The 24,275-nt window shown below is 37.5% G+C and overlaps 1 protein-coding gene across 6 annotated transcripts in view; it reads left to right on the top strand.

The window, feature by feature from the left end:
* LOC138316228 (kinesin-like protein KIFC3) overlaps nt 1-24,275 on the top strand; it is a 112,003-nt gene that overhangs the window by 16,385 nt on the left and 71,343 nt on the right. For 5 of the 6 annotated variants that reach the window (XM_069257825.1, XM_069257826.1, XM_069257827.1 and 2 more), the window contains exon 2: nt 22,645-22,855. In XM_069257825.1, coding sequence (XP_069113926.1) covers nt 22,829-22,855 — 27 coding nt within the window. In that variant the 5' untranslated portion in view covers nt 22,645-22,828. Of the gene's footprint in view, nt 1-17,964; nt 18,118-22,644; nt 22,856-24,275 lie in introns of those variants that run through there. The other variant, XM_069257828.1, reaches the window with a different exon arrangement.

Genomic DNA, 24,275 nt, shown 5'->3' with positions numbered 1-24,275 from the left:
TGCAAAAGTTGTACTGATTAATTATATATATACTTTTGTACAGGTATTTTTTACAGTTAAATGACTATATATATCTATATTTCTAAGGCATGCGCCTTAATTTCACAGATTGTCAAAAACTACTGTTTTCTGCTACCCAAACATTATGACTACCTTCAGAGAGTGTAGGCCTATTTAACTCTGAAAACGTGAGTAAATCATTAGCAATTGTGAAAAGTGTTTGGTTTTGATGTGGTTTTTACGCTTAAGGCTATATAGCCTTACAGCGTATTGTCATTGCCTGCGATACCGGAAATACTGGAAATGCCTTTTCGACTACGACACCACCTAGCGTGAAAAAGTACTACACCTCAGGTCCAAAAAATCCGCTTTCTAAAGCAAATATGCTGTCATGGTGTAATTATGATTATATGAAAAAAAATCTGTAGTATTTCCTTAAGTGTTATAGTTTCAAAAATGTGTCCAAAGCTATAATATCATTGTCTATTAATGGAAAATAGTGAGAATAATTTGCATGAATGATAGCGATCGATGACCTAAATTCTCGCCAATCATTTGCATATAGGATGAACTTCTAGTTTAGATAACACTAAATAAAGGAATTGACAGGATTTAAGTATGTATAAGTAGGGTTGGTATGGGTACTAAATTTTGTCCTCGTGTACCCGAATTTAAGTATCCGATCCGTACCTAGATACTCGACATGTATTCCTACAGTATGTGAACGTATTTTCCTATGTGAACGTATCAACTTCGTGAGTTAGCTTAGTGGTACAATTTACCGATGTTGTTTGGGGCGATCTGCAGATGGAGCAAATTTCAATGTAATCATAATGAAATGTGAGAGATTTATTCTCCAATACTGCAAATGGCATTGGTATATCAATTTAATATCAATCGGTAACATCATACAATCGTAATGTAACAAGCTGACAGAGCCCAGAATGTCCGTGACAGATGTTGTTTACCGCACATGCGCAACAGGAAGTACAAAAAGAGTGACGTAGTCTTCATTCGGATAGCCTCTGGTGTTGTCATATACAGCATACCGATAGTGAAAGTAAACATGTGCGCCATTCATGATCACTTCTCCGATCATGGGAAATAAGAATTGCAACAATGTTGCTTGTGAACATGTCGTTAGCAGATGAAGTGTCATCCTTTGTGAGTAAAATAGAACAAAAGAGTGCTATTTTGTACTTCTTGTTACTGAATTTTACGTTTACACAGACATCTAACACTCAGTATCAGTATGTTTCGTCAGTATTTTGACGGATGCCCGGCCGGGAAGCCTACACATGGTTCCTACGTGTATTTTGACGGGTACCCGGGTACTTCCCCAACACGACCCGTGTGGCAATAATCAAGGCCTACAACATTCCATTCGTATTTGGACACAGAAACAGCAAAAATCGTAAGTGTTCATTTCGTTTTGCTTATACCTGTCTACAGTAAATAAATTACACATGAAGTGAACTTACGTGTCTCTGTGTATTTCTGCTAACGTATGTGATATAGATGTTTTATTTTATTACAAGAACAAGAACATTACTTTATATTTTGGAGCAGTTTCCTTTTCAAATTCGAAGTTGACAAAAATTAACTGCTAGCATTATTTTCTAATTTTATGACATACAATTTAATGCATTTAATTCAGTAGGTGTAACAGATTTAATTTGCCAAATTGTCCATATTGATACCGTGGTAATGGAGTGTCACATCACAAAACATAACAGTATGTAGGATTTTGTAAAGTGTGTAACATACATGACAATGAATTAGCATATTGATGTAATCAATTAATATATAGCTACTGTTGTAGAGGAAAAGATATCACCTTCTGACTGACTCTGCTACAACAGTAGCTAATCAATATAGAGATACAATTGTAGCGGGATTGGACTGGGTCGATCATCGGTGACCAGGTAGCTCAGTCGGTAGAGCACTCGGCTAGTGTTCTGAGGGTCCCGGATTTGAATCCCGGTCTGGCCGCTACATTTTCTCCTCTCCTGTTACAAAATTGGCGCCCAACTAAATAACCCACGTTGGTGGTATTTGGAAGATTCTCGTATGTCTTCGAGGGTGAAGACTTCGAGAAAGGAGGGAGGAGTGTAGCAGGATTGGACTGGGTCAATCATCGGAGACCAGGTAGCTCAGTCGGTAGAGCACTCGGCTAGTGTTCTGAGGGTCCCGGGTTTGAATCCCGGTCTGGCCGCTACATTTTCTCCTCTCCTGTTACACAATCATGCATACACAATACATTTGTACATAATATACATGTGTGTATATGAAGTTTAAGAGACAAGTGTAATCACTAATAAGGCTAGATTTTATTAAGACAATTATTATCTCTGATTTAAAAACTGGAAACATGAGCTTAAAATATTGATAAAAATTAAAAATAAAAAGATTAAAAATGATGCTAATATATTAACTCAAATTACTTGTAAACAAGACTCCACAACTGACTTGAACTTAACAAAATTCTTTAAGTTTATGTTAGACGACTCTATAACTTTTTATTGAAATTATTGCATATTTTGTTAAATTCTAAAATAACAGGACCCAATATTTGCTCGTCATCCACAGCAGACTCAAAATGTTGAAGAATTGAGATTATCAAGAAGCAGTGAAATAATACCGGGCATATATTAACTACCTGCAATGGCAGATATATAAAGCTCTAGACAACTTTGTCGTCAGATCTAGGGTTACAATTCTGTCTAATTGACCGTAGTGTTGCAAAACATCTAATGATGAACATGACATAATTAGCGGACTGCAGGTTTCAAGTTAATTTGCAATTGAACAGATTTACGGTATGTAAAAACATATCAAAAAGCATACGCTCAGATGGACATGTATCACTAAAGAGTAAAATAAAAATAATGTTTTGTTATGTTATGCTATGTTATTTTATTCAAGTATTTTTGAATAAACATAATTAAACACAGTTCACTTCAGTGATAGGGAAGGAGATTTGTTACTATGCGGCTATGTCCCCTTGAAATAAAATTTCGATGGGACATTTGATCAGACAATGCGCCAAAACAACATTTTCTAGGGACATTGAGGCGAAAACAAAAATTAACATCAGCATGTATCATCAATGTTTTATTAGTCACTCATTAGTCAGTGTACTGTTGATTCAGCAAATAAGTAAATAATGCTAGCAGATGAATTTGTTAACTGATAATTTAACCAGAAACTGCTTCAAAATTAGAAGTAATATTAAACTTTTTTTTTCTTGTTGTAAAACAAAACATTGATTATATATGTATGTTAGCAGAAATACACAGACATGTTACCTAGTTCACTTCATGCGTCATTGTTTGTCAAATACAAAATCAGAAACATAAGTGGTATGTAGTTCATATACCGACCCAAAGACCAATTTATTTAATGTAGAAACAAAACGAAATGAACGCTTACGAATTTTACTGTTTCTGTCTCCAAATACGGAAGGGATGTTGAAGATTACTAGCGTAATGCACGTGGTTGTGTTGTTCAGGTGTTCTTCAGATAAAGTTACGTGAATGTGATCGACCACATCGGGGGGATGCTAAAGAAATTGTCTCTGTCGCTTTCAAGCTGTTGAGTGAAAGAATGGAAATTATCTCTCATAGATGATTTCGACCAGCAAGTACAGTATCAGATTTACATCTAGGTTCTAACGCAGGGAACTCCCTGAACAGTATAAGATTTTGCGTTATGACATCTTTGTTTACATCGGACCGCTTATACCATTGCTGAGTGTCACGTGACAAGTCGCTTATTTAGATGAAACACTCGAAGGCAGAACACGATAAATAGTTACATTTTCTTAAAAAACGATAAACAAAACTCGATATTTCAATGCATTAGTGGTTTGTAATACATGTCATATAACCTCTGTATACATTTGACAAATCAGCGGGTGGGGAACCAATAAAAAAAGACCTTACGTCATCGTGTTTAGAAACCGGGGTCCGTCTCAAAAACCATAATATCTTACCGATGATCAATCAAAATGTCTAAGTATGTTTTTAGCTCACCTGGCCCGAAGGGCCGGTGAGCTTATGTCATGGCGCGGCGTCCGTCGTCCGTCGTCCGTCCGTCCGTCCGTCAACATTTCCTTTAAATCGCTACTAGTCATAGAGTTCTGCATGGATTGTAACCAAATTTGGCCACAAACATCCTTGGGGGAAGGGGAACAGAACTTGTATAAATTTTGGCTCTGACCCCCCAGGGGCAGGAGGGGCGTGGCCCAATAGGGAAAATAAAGGTAAATCCTATAAAACGCTACTTGTCCTAGAGTTCTGCATGGATTGTAACCAAATTTGGCCACAAACATCCTTGGGGGAAGGGGAACAGAACTTGTATAAATTTTGGCTCTGACCCCCTGGGGGCAGGAGGGGCAGGGCCCAATAGGGGAAATAGAGGTAAATCCTATAAAACGCTACTTGTCCTAGAGTTCTGCATGGATTGTAACCAAATTTGGCCACAAACATCCTTGGGTGAAGGGGAACAGAACTTGTATAAATTTTGGCTCTGACCCCCCAGGGGCAGGAGGGGCGTGGCCCAATAGGGAAAATAAAGGTAAATCCTATAAAACGCTACTTGTCCTAGAGTTCTGCATGGATTGTAACCAAATTTGGCCACAAATATCCTTGGGGAAGGGGAACAGAACTTGTATAAATTTTGGCTCTGACCCCCTGGGGGCAGGAGGGGCGGGGCCCAATAGGGAAATAAGAGGTAAATATTCAAATTCCTTCAGAAAAGAAACAATGAACCTGTATTCAGAACATGACTTGACATTACAAACCAGGTGAGCTTGTTGTTGAAGATTTCATGTGTGTAAGGGGTACCAGTGGGGAAATCATTGCAAACAAATTATCATTAGATAAACCCAGAGAAGTCTGAATGTTTTTTCTGGTTGTTGGACATTATTCTCAGAAATCACATAAGGCGTCGCTACACGTACTGAATAGAAACATTGCTGGGAGCACGTGGAGTAGAGCTGTTATCATATATCGGCATCGCGATATATCACGATTGTAGAGAAGAGACGACGATATCGTTAAAAAAAATTATATCTACGATATCGTCGTCAGCCGTAACCCATCATGTGTTAGTTGGAAAGGAAACAAAACATTGCACTGTCGGACACGGACAGAATCTGATTGACTTGTAAACAAACATCTAATTAAAAGTATCACAAATAAACGTTTGTTTTGATTAGGGTTGTTACGAGTACCCGGTTACGGGTCGGGTTGGGGATGTAACCGGGTCAAAAAATGTGTAGGCCTACCCGGGTACATATACCCGTCAAAATAGGACAATTCGTCTGGATGTACGTTAACAAGTCTAGAATTTATATTAAAAGTATTACAAAATCCAACTCATTTGTATTTGTTTTTACTCACCAAGGATGAAACTTTATCTTTTCAATACATTTTAATTCTCATTACCGTCTTTTGATGCGAGAACAATCTACTTGACGGACATGTGCACTTAAATAGGTCACACTATAGTCATATCCGATAACACAAGAGACCGTCCGAATGTAGTACTTCCTGTTGCGCATGTGCAAAAACATTTCCTCTGGGACTGGTATAGCTACAGACACGCTGGATAGACTGACACTTTACTGCAGCTCATTAGCAATTATGAAAGTCAAACAGAAATGAAGTAGACACTTAACGACTGAAGCTATCTTTACTGAACTCACATATGATTTCATCGAATCTCCGTCGATCAACCAATCTTTCCAAACAACAAACACAACGTAACCCAATTTGTTACAAAAGCAGTCGATCTGTGTCGAGTACCCGGGTACGGGTCGGGTACTAAAATTCGGTTACCCAGGGACAAAATTTAGTACCCTTGACAGCCCTAGTTTTGATGAATGTTTCACTTTATTTATTTACAAATTACACTCTATATTGTACTTTCATGATTGGTCCCCCAAACATGACTTATATTTCCATAAATTCCTTTTATATTTTACTCGCCAAAAATCGCGATATTATCGTGACGATATCGTCAAATTTTGACGATATCGCGATGCACATTTTCTCTACGATAACAGCTCTAACGTGGAGCATCTAGATATAGCCTAACTGGTACTGTACGCTAGATGGCCATGACCTACTTGTAAAAACTGTCGGTACATGGAAGATGCTGAAACAAAGTTAGGCTTTACTTAGGGGATATTTGTGGATCTGTATGCGCTAAAGTAAAGTACAGTTTTAACCGAAAAGTTATGCTTGTATACTATGTATTTCACCAACTTGTCCAAGTACATGTAAATGTATATCAGTATAGTGTATATTTGACGGAAAACTTGTTAGCATAAGGAAAAGGCCCTCTTCACATTATGAACAACTTTATTGAAATAAATAAAAGGTTAAGTTTCATTTCGCAGGTTGTATTATGTTCCTGGCGTCGTCATAATTACAATGGGTTAGTTGACCATTTCTGCGCCACAAGGCAAAACTTCAATTTATTATATTATAATTGTTATAAAAAGATTTTTAATTTTTTTGTTTCGGAAAGGTAGCCTAGTGGCCCTTTCATGAATATCATGAAGTTGATAATCTTTTACATTGAATGTGAAAGCAATTGAATTATCATTATTCAAAAATGAGAATAAGAACTATGGCAGCTACCCTAGGTAACTGTGAAAAGAACAATTTGTCAAGCTTTCCTATCATTGCTTCCTAATAAACAATACTGTATGGTAGCCTTCTTAGCTTTTTGGGTAGCTAACACTTGTTTTTTATGTCTACTCATCTGAATACCTGCAAATTAAATTTCTTCACTTGCCTTAAGCTCTCAGTACTTTCAGTACTTTGATTACTAGCTGTAGTCATAACATTTATTGTAAAGGATTTAAAAGTTGGTAGCTTGTTTCCAAAGTCGGCCTTGACCGGGTGGCCGACTTCTGCAACAGACACGTGCACATGTGAATAGTGACACAAGCTCATAACAAGACTTAAGGTAGGTCCATACGCTTGAAAACCGTGCCAATTCATATGACGCTAAACCGAAAGCTGCCGAGGTTGTTTTGAATTCCTGAATGGTTTCCGATACGCTACGACATTCCACTTGGATATTTTTTCAATAGGTGAAAATTGTCTACCTATAATATTGAATGTTTAAAATCATTAAATAAATCAAATAAAAGCAATAAAGTGAATATAACATGCTATCTCTGAGGTTTTTTCGGTCCCTGTCGTAAATGGGAATGGACTTTCAAACAACGGAAGTAACGTTCGTTGCAATAAATGATAAGAGGGGACCCATCCGGACTGAAATTCCGGAATTCTAAAAAAGTCACCTACGGATTTCCTTAAAACACAAAATTTGGAGAAAATCATTAAAATAAACAGACATAAACCAGATAGAATATGACAAAAACATATGAATTGATGTAGAATGTTTTTTTGTGGCATGATTTTAAAAAAATAGTCAAATATGACCAATCTTAGCCGTGGATGAAATGGGGGTAGGGTTGTGAGTTACAAACTTTAAGCTTACAAAATTGTGAAAATGTGATCGAGGACCCCATGTTTTTATATGATATTTGAGAAATATATTACCTTGGGCATATCATATACAAATATTGTGAAATTGACATTGGTTTTCATTTCTTTTTTTGCCTATTCATTGTTTTTTTAGGGGCGAAAAAATGGCAAAATATGATAATTACGTATAGAAACGGTCCTCGGAAATAAAGAAAATTAGTTAGCATTTGTAAAAATACCATAGTTTTGTATATTGTTTTATCGTTAGAAATTAAGGACAAAAAACAACAGGATTGAGACTACATTTACCCTAATATTACGGAAAACATATTGTTATGAATTTTTCTTTTTGCGGCCAGCAAATTTGTATGGATGGTATATTTCAAGCTCAAATATCTCAAAAAGTAGTTCGAGAACACTCATTTTTCTATACAGATTTGAAATCTACATGAAAAATGCAAGAAAATAAGACCTATTAGAAAAAATGACATGGGTTTTACCAAAAGTATGGAGCTACCTTATTAGGCTCAGAATGTTAATAAAAACAGGTGGGGAGATGATCAGAGAGTGTACACCTCTTTTGGGTGTGATGCCAGTGTCTGCTTATCTTGATATAGCTAAGATTTATTGCTACAATCGGTAGTCTAAAGACTGCATGGTATCAAACCGAAACATGAAGGCTGTAACGCAAAATTGTATCGACATACAAATATCTCGATTCAATGTGTATCGCGATGAATCGTTTCAGCCCTAATAGTGTTATCTCATTGAAGCATGTCGCCAAAGATACACAACAGCACACCCACCTGGTCACATCATACTCAACAGCACACCCACCTGGTCACATCATACTCAACAGCACACCCACCTGGTCACATCATACTCAACAGCACACCCACCTGGTCACATCATACTCAACAGCACACCCACCTGGTCACATCATACTCAACAGCACACCCACCTGGTCACATCATACTCAACAGCACACCCACCCGGTCACATCATACTCAACAGCACACCCACCTGGTCACATCATACTGACAATATGTCTGTTGGAAGGTATGGGTGCAAAGTCCAGATTTTAGTTACAATTTATCAAGGCCTATAGAGCAGGAGTGGTCAGTACATATAACATGGTATCAGAACTATAGGGCAGGAGTGGTCAGTACATTAAACATGGTATCAAACTATAGGGCAGGAGTGATCAGTACATTAAACATGGTACCAGGACTATAGGGCAGGAGTGGTCAGTACATTAAACATGGTACCAGGACTATAGGACAGGAGTGGTCAGTACATTAAACATGGTATCAGAACTATAGGAACAGGAGTGGTCAGTACATTAAACATGGTACCAGGACTATAGGGCAGGAGTGGTCAGTACATTAAACATGGTATCAAACTATAGGACAGGAGTGTTCAGTACATTAAACATGGTACCAGGACTATAGGGCAGGAGTGGTCAGTACATTATAACATGGTATCAGGACTATAGGGCAGGAGTGGTCAGTACATTAAACATGGTATCAGGACTATAGGGCAGGAGTGGTCAGTACATTAAACATGGTACCAGGACTATAGGACAGGAGTGGTCAGTACATTAAACATGGTATCAGGACTATAGGGCAGGAGTGGTCAGTACATTAAACATGGTATCAGGACTATAGGGCAGGAGTGGTCAGTACATTAAACATGGTATCAAACTATAGGACAGGAGTGGTCAGTACATTAAACATGGTATCAGGCCTATAGGGCAGGAGTGGTCAGTACATTAAACATGGTATCAGGACTATAGGGCAGGAGTGGTCAGTACATTAAACATGGTATCAAACTATAGGGCAGGAGTGTTCAGTACATTAAACATGGTACCAGGACTATAGGACAGGAGTGGTCAGTACATTAAACATGGTATCAGGACTATAGGGCAGGAGTGGTCAGTACATTAAACATGGTATCAGGACTATAGGGCAGGAGTGGTCAGTACATTAAACATGGTATCAGACTATAGGACAGGAGTGGTCAGTACATTAAACATGGTATCAAACTATAGGACAGGAGCAGTGGTCAGTACATTAAACATGGTATCAGGACTATAGGGCAGGAGTGGTCAGTACATTAAACATGGTATCAGGACTATAGGGCAGGAGTGGTCAGTACATTAAACATGGTATCAGGCTATAGGGCAGGAGTGGTCAGTACATTAAACATGGTACCAGGACTATAGGGCAGGAGTGGTCAGTACATTAAACATGGTATCAAACTATAGGACAGGAGTGGTCAGTACATTAAACATGGTACCAGGACTATAGGACAGGAGTGGTCAGTACATTAAACATGGTATCAAACTATAGGACAGGAGTGGTCAGTACATTAAACATGGTATCAGGACTATAGGACAGGAGTGGTCAGTACATTAAACATGGTATCAGGCCTAAAGGGCAGGAGTGGTCAGCACATTAAACATGGTATCTGGACTATAGGACAGGAGTGGTCAGTACATTAAACATGGTATCAGGACTATAGGGCAGGAGTGGTCAGTACATTAAACATGGTATCAGGACTATAGGGCAGGAGTGGTCAGTACATTAAACATGGTATCAGGACTATAGGGCAGGAGTGGTCAGTACATTAAACATGGTATCAGGACTATAGGGCAGGAGTGGTCAGTACATTAAACATGGTACCAGGACTATAGGGCAGGAGTGGTCAGTACATTAAACATTGTACCAGGACTATAGGGCAGGAGTGGCCAGTACATTAAACATGGTATCAGGACTATAGGGCAGGAGTGGTCAGTACATTAAACATGGTATCAGGACTATAGGACAGGAGTGGTCAGTACATTAAACATGGTACCAAACTATAGGACAGGAGTGGTCAGTACATTAAACATGGTATCAGGACTATAGGACAGGAGTGGTCAGTACATTAAACATGGTATCAGGACTATAGGGCAGGAGTGGTCAGTACATTAAACATGGTATCAGGACTATAGGACAGGAGTGGTCAGTACATTAAACATGGTATCAAACTATAGGACAGGAGTGTTCAGTACATTAAACATGGTATCAAGCTATAGGACAGGAGTGGTCAGTACATTATAACATGGTACCAGGACTATAGGACAGGAGTGGTCAGTACATTATAACATGGTATCAAACTATAGGACAGGAGTGTTCAGTACATTAAACATGGTACCAAACTATAGTACAGGAGTGGTCAGTACATTAAACATGGTACCAGGACTATAGGACAGGAGTGGTCAGTACATTATTAACATGGTATCAGGACTATAGGACAGGAGTGGTCAGTACATTAAACATGGTACCAGGCTACAGGGCAGGAGTGGTCAGTACATTAAACATGGTACCAGGACTATAGGGCAGGAGTGACCAGTACATTAAACATGATACCAGGACTATAGGACAGGAGTGGTCAGTACATTAAACATGGTACCAGGACTATAGGACAGGAGTGGTCAGTACATTAAACATGGTATCAAACTATAGGACAGGAGTGGTCAGTACATTAAACATGGTATCAAACTATATAGCTATAGGACAGGAGTGGTCAGTACATTAAACATGGTATCAAACTATAGGACAGGAGTGGTCAGTACATTAAACATGGTATCAAACTATAGGACAGGAGTGGTCAGTACATTAAACATGGTATCAAACTATAGGACAGGAGTGGCCAGAACATTAAATATGGTATCAGGCCTATAGGGCAGGAGTGGTCAGTACATTAAACATGGTACCAGGACTATAGGGCAGGAGTGGCCAGTACATTAAACATGGTATCAGGACTATAGGACAGGAGTGGTCAGTACATTAAACATGGTATCAAACTATAGGACAGGAGTGGTCAGTACATTAAACATGGTATCAAACTATAGGACAGGAGTGGTCAGTACATTAAACATGGTATCAAACTATAGGACAGGAGTGGCCAGAACATTAAATATGGTATCAGGCCTATAGGGCAGGAGCGGTCAGTACATTAAACATGGTACCAGGACTATAGGGCAGGAGTGGCCAGTACATTAAACAAGCTATATGGACTATAGGGCAGGAGTGGTCAGTACATTAAACATGGTACCAGGCCTATAGGGCAGGAGTGGTCAGTACATTAAACATGGTACCAGGACTATAGGACAGGAGTGGTCAGTACATTAAACATGGTATCAGGACTATAGGGCAGGAGTGGTCAGTACATTAAACATGGTATCAGGACTATAGGACAGGAGTGGTCAGTACATTAAACATGGTACCAAACTATAGGACAGGAGTGGTCAGTACATTAAACATGGTATCAGGCCTATAGGACAGGAGTGGTCAATACATTAAACATGGTATCAGGACTATAGGGCAGGAGTGGTCAGTACATTAAACATGGTATCAGGACTATAGGACAGGAGTGGTCAGTACATTATAACATGGTACCAGGACTATAGGACAGGAGTGGTCAGTACATTATAACATGGTATCAAACTATAGGACAGGAGTGTTCAGTACATTAAACATGGTACCAAACTATAGTACAGGAGTGGTCAGTACATTAAACATGGTACCAGGACTATAGGACAGGAGTGGTCAGTACATTATAACATGGTATCAGGACTATAGGACAGGAGTGGTCAGTACATTAAACATGGTATCAGGCCTACAGGGCAGGAGCGGTCAGTACATTAAACATGGTACCAGGACTATAGGGCAGGAGTGACCAGTACATTAAACATGATACCAGGACTATAGGGCAGGAGTGGCCAGTACATTAAACATGGTACCAGGACTATAGGACAGGAGTGGTCAGTACATTAAACATGGTATCAAACTATAGGACAGGAGTGGTCAGTACATTAAACATGGTATCAAACTATATAGCTATAGGACAGGAGTGGTCAGTACATTAAACATGGTATCAAACTATAGGACAGGAGTGGTCAGTACATTAAACATGGTATCAAACTATAGGACAGGAGTGGTCAGTACATTAAACATGGTATCAAACTATAGGACAGGAGTGGCCAGAACATTAAATATGGTATCAGGCCTATAGGGCAGGAGTGGTCAGTACATTAAACATGGTACCAGGACTATAGGGCAGGAGTGGTCAGTACATTAAACATGGTATCAGGACTATAGGGCAGGAGTGGTCAGTACATTAAACATGGTATCAAACTATAGGACAGGAGTGGTCAGTACATTAAACATGGTACCAGGACTATAGGACAGGAGTGGTCAGTACATTAAACATGGTATCAGGACTATAGGACAGGAGTGGCCAGTACATTAAACATGGTATCAGGACTATAGGGCAGGAGTGGCCAGTACATTAAACATGGTATCAGGACTATAGGACAGGAGTGGTCAGTACATTAAACATGGTACCAGGACTATAGGACGGGAGTGGTCAGTACATTAAACATGGTATCAGGCCTATAGGGCAGGAGTGGTCAATACATTAAACATGGTATCAAACTATAGGACAGGAGTGGTCAGTACATTAAACATGGTACCAGGACTATAGGGCAGGAGTGGTCAGTACATTAAACATGGTACCAGGACTATAGGGCAGGAGTGGTCAGTACATTAAACATGGTATCAGGACTATAGGGCAGGAGTGGTCAGTACATTAAACATGGTATCAGGACTATAGGGCAGGAGTGGTCAGTACATTAAACATGGTATCAAACTATAGGACAGGAGTGGTCAGTACATTAAACATGGTATCAGGACTATAGGACAGGAGTGGTCAGTACATTAAACATGGTATCAGGCCTATAGGGCAGGAGTGGTCAGTACATTAAACATGGTATCAGGCCTATAGGGCAGGAGTGGTCAGTACATTAAACATGGTATCAGGACTATAGGACAGGAGTGGTCAGTACATTAAACATGGTATCAGGACTATAGGACAGGAGTGGTCAGTACATTAAACATGGTATCAAACTATAGGACAGGAGTGGTCAGTACATTAAACATGGTATCAAACTATAGGGCAGGAGTGGTCAGTACATTAAACATGGTATCAGGCCTATAGGGCGGGAGTGACCAGTACATTAAACATGATACCAGGACTATAGGACAGGAGTGGTCAGTACATTAAACATGGTATCAGGACTATAGGGCAGGAGTGACCAGTACATTAAACATGGTATCAGGACTATAGGGCAGGAGTGACCAGTACATTAAACATGGTATCAAACTATAGGACAGGAGTGGTCAGTACATTAAACATGGTATCAGGACTATAGGGCAGGAGTGGTCAGTACATTAAACATGGTATCAGGACTATAGGGCAGGAGTGGTCAGTACATTAAACATGGTATCAGGACTATAGGGCGGGAGTGGTCAGTACAGTCATTAAACATGGTACCAAACTATAGGACAGGAGTGGTCAGTACATTAAACATGGTATCAAACTATAGGACAGGAGTGGTCAGTACATTAAACATGGTATCAAACTATAGGACAGGAGTGGTCAGTACATTAAACATGGTATCAAACTATAGGACAGGAGTGGTCAGTACATTAAACATGGTATCAGGACTATAGGGCAGGAGTGGTCAGTACATTAAACATGGTATCAGGCCTATAGGGCAGGAGTGGTCAGTACATTAAACATGGTATCAAACTATAGGACAGGAGTGGTCAGTACATTAAACATGGTATCAAACTATAGGACATGAGTGGTCAGTACATATAACATGGTACCAGGACTATAGGGCAGGAGTGGTCAGTACATTAAACATGGTATCAAACTATAGGACAGGAGTGGTCAGTACATTAAACATGGTATCAAACTATAGGACATGAGTGGTCAGTACATATAACATGGTACCAGGACTATAGGGCAGGAGTGGTCAGTACATTAAACATGGTATCAGGCCTATAGGGCGGGAGTGGTCAGTACATTAAACATGGTATCAGGCCTATAGGGCAGGAGTGGTCAGTACATTAAACATGGTATCAGGCCTATAGGGCAGGAGTGGTCAGTACATTAAACATGGTATCAGGCCTATAGGGCGGGAGTGGTCAGTACATTAAACATGGTATCAAACTATAGGACAGGAGTGGTCAGTACATATAACATGGTACCAGGACTATAGGGCAGGAGTGGTCAGTACATTAAACATGGTATCAGGCCTACAAGTTGATTTTATTGAGAAGTCCAATAAATTTCCTGTGACATGTACATGTAGAATTTCTCTTAAATAGGTCAGGGTTATGTCAAATAGTGTTTTACACATTTGTGACTGGAAAATGAAACTTTGATTGAAATATTGGTTGTAAGGCTCAGATTTAGAGTATATAAAACAATTTTGATTGAAATATTAGCAGTAGGGGACAGTTTAAAGTGATTTAGAGCTCAGACAGATCCCATCATTTACAATAAAGTGTTTGATTTCTCCTACTGGGCGCTGATCAACACAGTTGTTATAACCTGTCAGAAAGACAGTTGTTACATACTGCACTACAGACAAGGTGTTACAACAGGGTACAGATTTATCAGGAATGACTGCTTCCTGACAGGTACACAGCAATGGCTCCTTATACTGTCAATTTTATTCAAACCTTTAAATGATCAGTACCATGTTTGTAATTGTTTCTTTAAGTTGGTTAAGGTTTTGGCTTTTCTCTTTTGGCATCCAGAATCAGTTGTCCAGCTATCTTCTGTCCACCTAGGGTTAACCTTTTTCTTTCAACATTCTTTACAGTAACCAAAAAGGCGAAATGCATGATTTATTGGTGTAAAGGCCCAGGGCCATTTTTAGTTACTAGAAATGCAAAAGAATTATCTTAAAGATCTATCAAGGTCACTAAGATGAAAGAGGCCAAAACATTTTTTAATAACTTCTTTTCAGCAAAAAGGTCCAGATATCAGATATTGGGCCTTGACAACGTCAGAGTTAAAAAGTACAAAATTTGTCCACAATGACCTGAATGATGAGAATGGTCTACAGTAAAAGTCTAAAAGGCTAATTATAAATTCTAAGGACCAAAAGTCCCAGATCTACAGACTTCTAGCTTATATTATAATTAGTTCATATTGGCTAAAAGACATGTACATTACCAGACAGACTGCTCAAACAGATGATCTTAACCTTTATTCAAGGTCACAGAGGTCAAATTTAAATGTTGAAATTATGTATTTCTCTAAGTAGCATATATATATAGATGTGTAGGTTTGATTGGCATTGATATTTTACTTTAACATGCTGAGAAGCTTTACTAGGATATTGCAAGGAGATCCATGGCCAGTACTAAAGCCAAGCTACACTAGCCCAGTTGTTCCATGCAGGCCACAGGCCAGGTATACTGGCAAATGCAAGGTCAATGTGAATCATTTGTGGGGCTGTTACCAGGTACTGTTCCCAGGTACTGGCCAGGCCAGGTACCTTCTAAGCCTGGTGGCTCATCCATATAAATGACTGACTTTTCTAAGACCTAAAACAAAACCAAACATACAAATAATCCCCTTGAGAGGATTGACTGAGGATGGAGTGGTGAAGGCTAGTGGTACAATATTTGTCACATTAAACAGCCACTGTATGCATGGATAAATGTTTGAACTGGTGCTGCATTATATTATAAGTTAACCTTAAATCCATCATTAAGGTAACTCAAATGTATACTTGAATTGTGCTTTAATTTAAAGTCATTCATTTCTTAATTATCCCTGACTTTGCCAAGATAGAAATTATTGATTTATTAGCCTCCGACCTGCCAATATGTGCCTATTGTTTATGCCTATTGTTTTATGCCTGGCCATTAATTCTTGGTAGGAGGACCTTTTTACACTTGCTGTAAATCATTTCTGTCCATTGTTTGTGTGTTTGAAGTTAAACATCAAGTTTCTCAATACATGCATACTTGATGACTCACCACCAGTTCCAGTTTCCAGTTATTGAACATACTGATAATTAAATTGAATCAGTGACAACTAGTTTTCTATACTTCTAACTGTATAGTTCAGTGGAAACGGATTTAAGTCCCAATATCCATATCTGTCCGGGTGGGTGTTTTTTTCATGATTTAGAAAAAGTTTGAAGACAAATAATCCTGTTGTAAAATATGCAGAGATAGGACTAAATTGAAGTCATGATGGGTGGAAAATTTTGATGAAAATAAAAATAAAAATTGAACATTGATAAGTGGGTCCCACTTTTCAAATCAAGCAAGTTAGTTGACATTGTAACATTGTTTTTAACTGAGCCAATATTAAAAGGACAATTCAATGAGGCTAATTCTGTTACATAACCAAGAAGCAAAATATGATATAAATGTGTTTTTCTACATTCCTTATGAAACATATAACAAGAAATATTGACAAATTTCATGACATTGTTAAGTATTTTGTTTGATACCGTTGAAATTCCAAATCGTTGATCAATGTGATTAAGCAGGTACAGCATGTACATGTATGTTGTACCGATACCCGAGCCAAAGTCAGGCACGTTAAATAAATACAATACATAAACACTGAGGAGTTGATGAAATTATTTTTTAGACAAGAATATGCATTTTATAAGGTAAACACACTACTGTATGAGTGATTTGAGTAGTTCTAGACAAAAATTTCTTTACTACACTGGCAAGGGCCAGGGTTCGGCATACAAGACATCCAACACTATGTGTAATAGCGGACAGTAAGCGAGTTCAAACATTTCACATAGCTAGCTTTTTATTTGTTATGACTTTTAGGCACAATAAAAAGGACTGACTTTTCACTTGTATATCAGTCCTCAGAAAACTTTAACCTTTAATAGGCCATATGTATACATACCAGTTGAATTAACATTTACTCAAGTTTCAAGTTTTTTATTTACCAAATGCAAAACAGCATGGTTAAGTGAGTCAAATCCATGTACTCTGATATCAATACAGCATGGTTAAGTGAGTCAAATCCATGTACTCTGATATCAATACAGCATGGTTAAGTGAGTCAAATCCATGTACTCTGATATCAATACACACTGTAGTGCAACTAGTACGGCAACGATGTTTTGATCCGTTTCCGGTATCGCTTCGGCGACATGAAGACCACGGTACTGTGCTTTGTATCACTAATTTGCTGGTGTTGCGGATGATACCATGATTCATGGTATGTAGTGATTGCTGAAGAGTATGATAAGTTTCAACCAAACCAAAAAATGTATTATTATCTGTTTTCTTATATTTCAAAAAATGCATTTGAATATCACACATGACAGAAAACACAGCTAAATTTTTCGTTCAGCTTCGATTTGCCGACTTATTATTATATTGAGGTATAGTTTTACTGTGATTCAATATTGGAAATCTTTAGACTTTCCCGTTTCCATTGGTATATAATTTGTTTACAATAATGTTGAAAATACTTATGAAATTCAACAATTTGTGTTCGATATCAGACTATAGCTTGTGTCGCAACGGTTTTGAATTTCAATAGTGTACGGTTGAGACACAAGTTAAAAACAAAAGTAAGTGTACGGTTTGGATTTTTTTCTTTCAGATAATGACATGAAAACAGACCAATTTGTGTACTATTATTAGAATTAAATTCATCAGACATAATATTTAACGTGTACGCAGTTAGACGACTTAGGAAAGCTTCAAGTAAAGTAAGTAATGCTATCTTAATTTTGTAGTAGACTAGAAATGGGTATACTAGTTTATCCCGTAATGCGCTTGATATAAAGTAACCTTGTTCATGTCATATTTTTGCATACATTGGCTATTGTAATTAAAAAAACCCATATCAAATAGCACGCACAAGGACTCAAATATACTTATAAATACTTGGTGCGATAATAGAAATATATATATCATATGACTGTTTTAACATATATCCGCACCATGATAGATATGCGAAAACAACCAGTTTATGTCACACACCAATGCATGTCAAAATATGACAACGAATGCTTAATTACACTAATGATACATGCAAAAATATTACACGGGCAAAATCACTAGTCGTTCCAGTTATATAGAAAAAAAAGCTAAAGTTAAATTATAAAACGCGTTCGTATACGTCTGCATAGAATAAGAATATCATTTGATAAACAGTTGATGATTTTTGGGGTAACTTGGTTCGATTTCTTCTGGTGTGTTGTCATGAGCAACCGATTAAACAATGACAGTATCTGACTACCGATAAACCAAATATACAAAAATATATATACTTCAATTTTAAGAATACGTTAACGTTTTTCAACGAGTTGTCACATTGACTTGAACTCAGTGTTTTTGTGACCTCTTGAACTCTGAAGAAATTATTAGCACACCAAAATCTACATGTAACTGCCAATGTTGATAGAGAATTATCATACATTGGGTTTAATAGCCATTAGCCAGACATAGGTACTGTACATGTGTACAGTGACAATATAAATATCAGTTATTAACGGGCACGAAATTAAATCTGACGTAATTTCAATAACGATGAAGGGACATCAAGAAACCAAGATGTTACGCCCACAAGAGTCTGATAATTAGATAAAGTTGTATCAATGTACACCCAACACATTGCCCATGGACCATTTTATACGATTTTAAAAGGAAAAGGCATCGCTATTTCCAACGTTAGTTATCTGTTTCTTAAGACTTCCTAGAAATATGATTTTTGGCCGCTAAAGCGCAGGTGTGGTAGATTTTTCTTTCTTTTTTTTTTCTTTTTTTTGTGTGTCGGGGAGCTTTCCACCTTTCGCAATATATACGTACTTAGTAGAATGTGATTTAACCGATTTTTGATCTAGACCCCTTAAACGTGTAAACATGGTCTATGGGTTCTTTGGTTGGTCCATATTGAAATGAACTGTAGCTTATTCAATTATCCTTGTGGTTACGCTAGGAATTGAGGACGGCGGTACAAGATGTCCGACTCTATGACATATTTACAGCAAATTTTGCCGTTAAAATCCTCCCAAAATAGTTTTTGTTGGTATGCAATAAAAAATTCATAAATTCAAAAGTTTTCAAGAGTAAAAACTCTTTAATTCCACATCAAAGGATTGGAGAGACCTATAGGCATTGTAATTATGGGCATAAAAACAGTATACAAAATCATGTACATATCAGATGCAGGTACACACATCTCATTTGTATAATAAAAATGTACCTAATTAGTATAATAGTATATATGCATTGGTCAGTGTGACCGAGTGGACAGCGGCAAACTATTGTTTTAAAGGTGAACTGGACAAATGTAATTAATGCCACAGCTAGGGATCTGATAATTATTTACAGTTTATAGATTTATGCACATTAATTATGATGTAATCGTGGACCCACAAGAGTACCCAAAGACCATTTTAGACGTTTTAGGGGTCTAGATAAAAAAATCGGTAAATATCCTATTCTACATTGTACTCTGTGTGTTTAATGTAGAATAGGATTTTTACTGATTTTTTTTATCTACGTCCCTAAAACATCTAAAAATAGTATATTGGCATTCTGGTGGGGCCATAATTATAGAAACTGTAACTAATTCTCAGATCCCTGTGCTTAATACGTTACGGTTGGATTCTATTACGCATGGAGATGCCATCATATAAATACCAAACCGTTGCAATCTCAAACTCCAAACCGTACACTTTTTCGCAATATCATCGATCAAAACCGTTGCGCAAAGACTGACACAACGATGTAAACAATGGGTCAATCACTCTTTATTCTTCATCAAATATAGCAAAGCGCATATCAGATTGATACATATGAACCTAATAATTTGTTTCTCAGTCAAATCTTGTGAATATCTTGGATAATAAGCAAGATTCAGATGAAAACTTGAAGTTTTTGCTAGGAACTCGCATCAAGCTGTATGTAAGTGTCACAATTGTATGATAAATAGGAGTACTTTACGTGAAATCACGGTCTTAATACAAGGTAGGATATCTAATTAACACTTGAGCTAAATATCGGTCTGCAACACCATGCGCAATGTATTTAAACTCTTCAAGTTGGAACCTACCTGCTCGGTACTCGTATATCGAAGCGATACCATAAACGGATCAAAACATCGTTGCCGTACTAGTTGCACTACAGTGATACAGCTTGGTTAAGTGAGTCAAATCCATGTACTCTGATATCAATACAGCATGGTTAAGCGAGTCAAATCCATGTACTGTGATATCAAAACAGCTTGGTTAAGCGAGTCAAATCCATGTACTCTGATATCAAAACAGCTTGGTTAAGCGAGTCAAATCCATGTACTCTGATATCAAAATAGCATGGTTAAGCGAGTCAAATCCATGTACTCTGATATCAAAACAGCTTGGTTAAGTGAGTCAAATCCATGTACTCTGATATCAAAACAGCTTGGTTAAGCGAGTCAAATCCATGTACTCTGATATCAATACAGCATGGTTAAGCGAGTCAAATCCATGTACTCTGATATCAAAACAGCTTGGTTAAGCGAGTCAAATCCATGTACTCTGATATCAAAACAGCATGGTTAAGTGAGTCAAATCCATGTACTCTGATATCAAAACAGATGGTTAGCAAGTCAAATCCATGTACTCTGATATCAAAACAGCTTGGTTAAGTGAGTCAAATCCATGTTCTCTGATATCAAAACAGCATGGTTAAGTGAGTCAAATCCATGTACTCTGATATCAAAACAGCATGGTTAAGCGACTCAAATCCATGTACTCTGATATCAAAACAGCATGGTTAAGCGAGTCAAATCCATGTACTCTGATATCAAAACAGCGTGGTTAAGTGAGTCAAATCCATGTACTCTGATAACAATACAGCATGGTTAAGCGAGTCAAATCCATGTACTCTGATATCAATACAGCATGGTTAAGCGAGTCAAATCCATGTACTCTGATATCAAAACAGCATGGTTAAGCGAGTCAAATCCATGTACTCTGATATCAAAACAGCTTGGTTAAGCGAGTCAAATCCATGTACTCTGATATCAAAACAGCTTGGTTAAGCGAGTCAAATCCATGTACTCTGATATCAAAACAGCATGGTTAAGCGAGTCAAATCCATGTACTCTGATATCAAAACAGCATGGTTAAGCGACTCAAATCCATGTACTCTGATATCAAAACAGCATGGTTAAGCGAGTCAAATCCATGTACTCTGATATCAAAACAGCTTGGTTAAGTGAGTCAAATCCATGTACTCTGATAACAATACAGCATGGTTAAGCGAGTCAAATCCATGTACTCTGATATCAATACAGTATGGTTAAGTGAGTCAAATCCATGTACTCTGATATCAATACAGCATGGTTAAGTGAGTCAAATCCATGTACTCTGATATCAAAACAGCATGGTTAAGCAGGTCAAATCCATGTACTCTGATATCAAAACAGCTTGGTTAAGCGAGTCAAATCCATGTACTCTGATATCAAAACAGCTTGGTTAAGCGAGTCAAATCCATGTACTCTGATATCAAAACAGCTTGGTTAAGCGAGTCAAATCCATGTACTCTGATATCAAAACAGCATGGTTAAGCGAGTCAAATCCATGTACTCTGATATCAAAACAGCATGGTTAAGCGAGTCAAATCCATGTACTCTGATATCAAAACAGCTTGGTTAAGTGAGTCAAATCCATGTACTCTGATATCAAAACAGCGTGGTTAAGCGAGTCAAATCCATGTACTCTGATATCAAAACAGCTTGGTTAAGTGAGTCAAATCCATGTACTCTGATATCAAAACAGCATGGTTAAGCGAGTCAAATCCATGTACTCTGATATCAAAACAGCATGGTTAAGCGAGTCAAATCCATGTACTCTGATATCAAAACAGCTTGGTTAAGTGAGTCAAATCCATGTACTCTGATATCAAATCAGCTTGATTAAAACTTCAGGTTGCTGCAGAAAGACAGATATAAAGAATATAGATAAATTCTGTAGATGATTGATTCTTATTCAAAAACATTAGTATTGTGTGCATGTTTTCTTTACTGATCTACAGTTTAAATCATTGGTTAAATTGACCGATTCTATAAAAGTATTACAGTATACACTAGTTACCACACATCTGTGTGGTACAGAGGAGTGGACATGTAAATTTAGTCTCAAACATCTATCTAGTCCACACCTAATGTAATTATGGTTATCATTATACACAAACAGCGTATATGTTATGTTTAAAGTACACCAAGGAATTTTCTTTCTGTATTTCAGATGTGTATCCGGATTTAAAGGGAGAACATGTTTTCCAAACACATGAACTGGCTATGGCTGCATGTCTTTGACCTCTATATATAATTATAAACACACAGCACCTCATGCAGTGAATTGATCCAGATTAAAATTCCTGTCAATAATTTCACGTCTTTGATCATCAGATATTAGAGTCGATCTGAAAATGTTTTCATCACCTGCCAAAATAAAGGTATGTATTAATGATTGATTAAAAACCTTTTGACTATCAGCAATTCATCATTTTCATTTTCACTAATTCCTTGTAAGAGTATTCAAAGGACAAGTTTATAAGAAAAAGAAATTTTCCTGGTTTATTTATGATATATTTTCCCTTCATGAAAAACAGACATTTATTTCATCAGGAAGTTACATCTCTTACAAGTAAAATTTTCTCCATGTTTTGATATCAAAAAGTAATCTCATATTGCAGAATGGTATGTGTATGTACTATAACTGGAAGACATTTACATTGTACCAAGAGTTCAATAATCTTTTTAAACTCATTTCTGTCTTTGCATGCATGCAGTTCCATATACCATAATTAACTTATTGACAAATGTGATCATTTTGACATTGGAGTTTCTGATAGTCCTGTTTAAATCATTATTGTTAAAACTGTGAAGAGCTCAGGTCTGGTCCTGCTGGTAACCTTCACTGTAAAGAATTGTTACTTGTGTACTCTGTACAAGTTCAATAAATTTTAAATATACAGTAGTAAATAATTTATGTTGGCTTTCGTCCTGCATCTGTTGAGTCCTGTTCTGCTATTTAAAACCATGCAATACTTAAAACATTTTTACACTGCATATAGATTGATACCGTTTTTGAGGTGTAATAAGATACCAATCAGGTTTATAAATAAACAAAAAGAGCAAAGCTACATTTGGCATGAATATGTAATCCATAAACTCTGTTATTGGGGCTAACTTTGTGTAGTGTATATTTCCATGATGGCCTCATTTTCTGTTTATTCTGAAGTATAGAATTACAAGTGTAAGCTTGATGATACAACTTCATTTGATTCATCTGTTTATCCCTTTTATCATTATAAAATGTCCTGATGCCATATTTTGTAAAGATTTTTAAACTACTGTTACTGTACATTGTTATACTCATGAAAGTTTCATGTGTTCTAGCCAACCACACCCGATTTTCATAATTGTGTGAGTTATTGACATTAATTACAAAGGCTCTCTGCAATTTGATACACAGTTTGTGGCTGTTGAAATGGTCTCGGGTTAACAAAACTCATTGGGGTATGGTATCTGATTAATGTCATACGATATTGTTTTGGTTGACACCCATTGAATGGTATGAAATGTCGTATGTGTTTTACCAATAAAGTGAATCGCCTTTCCATTAAATCTATAAATAACTTATCAATGAAATCTATGACCCTTTTGTTGTCCAGCCTGGGCTCAGTCCATTTAATGCTTATCTTTGTCATCAAGTGATAACATCTCTTCCCTTGTTTGTTTCCACCTTTGCTAGGTACATAGATCAAGAAATGAAAGCGTACCAGTTGAAATTTCTGTTCTTTATCAATTAACACATCAATCTAGCATTGTTTGATGAATACCAGGACAAATTAACCACCTCACCTAGAATTC

The sequence above is a fragment of the Argopecten irradians genome, chromosome 2 (assembly GCF_041381155.1).
Source record: "Argopecten irradians isolate NY chromosome 2, Ai_NY, whole genome shotgun sequence".
Classification (NCBI taxonomy): domain Eukaryota; kingdom Metazoa; phylum Mollusca; class Bivalvia; order Pectinida; family Pectinidae; genus Argopecten; species Argopecten irradians.
This window is presented reverse-complemented; position numbering and strand designations above follow the sequence as displayed.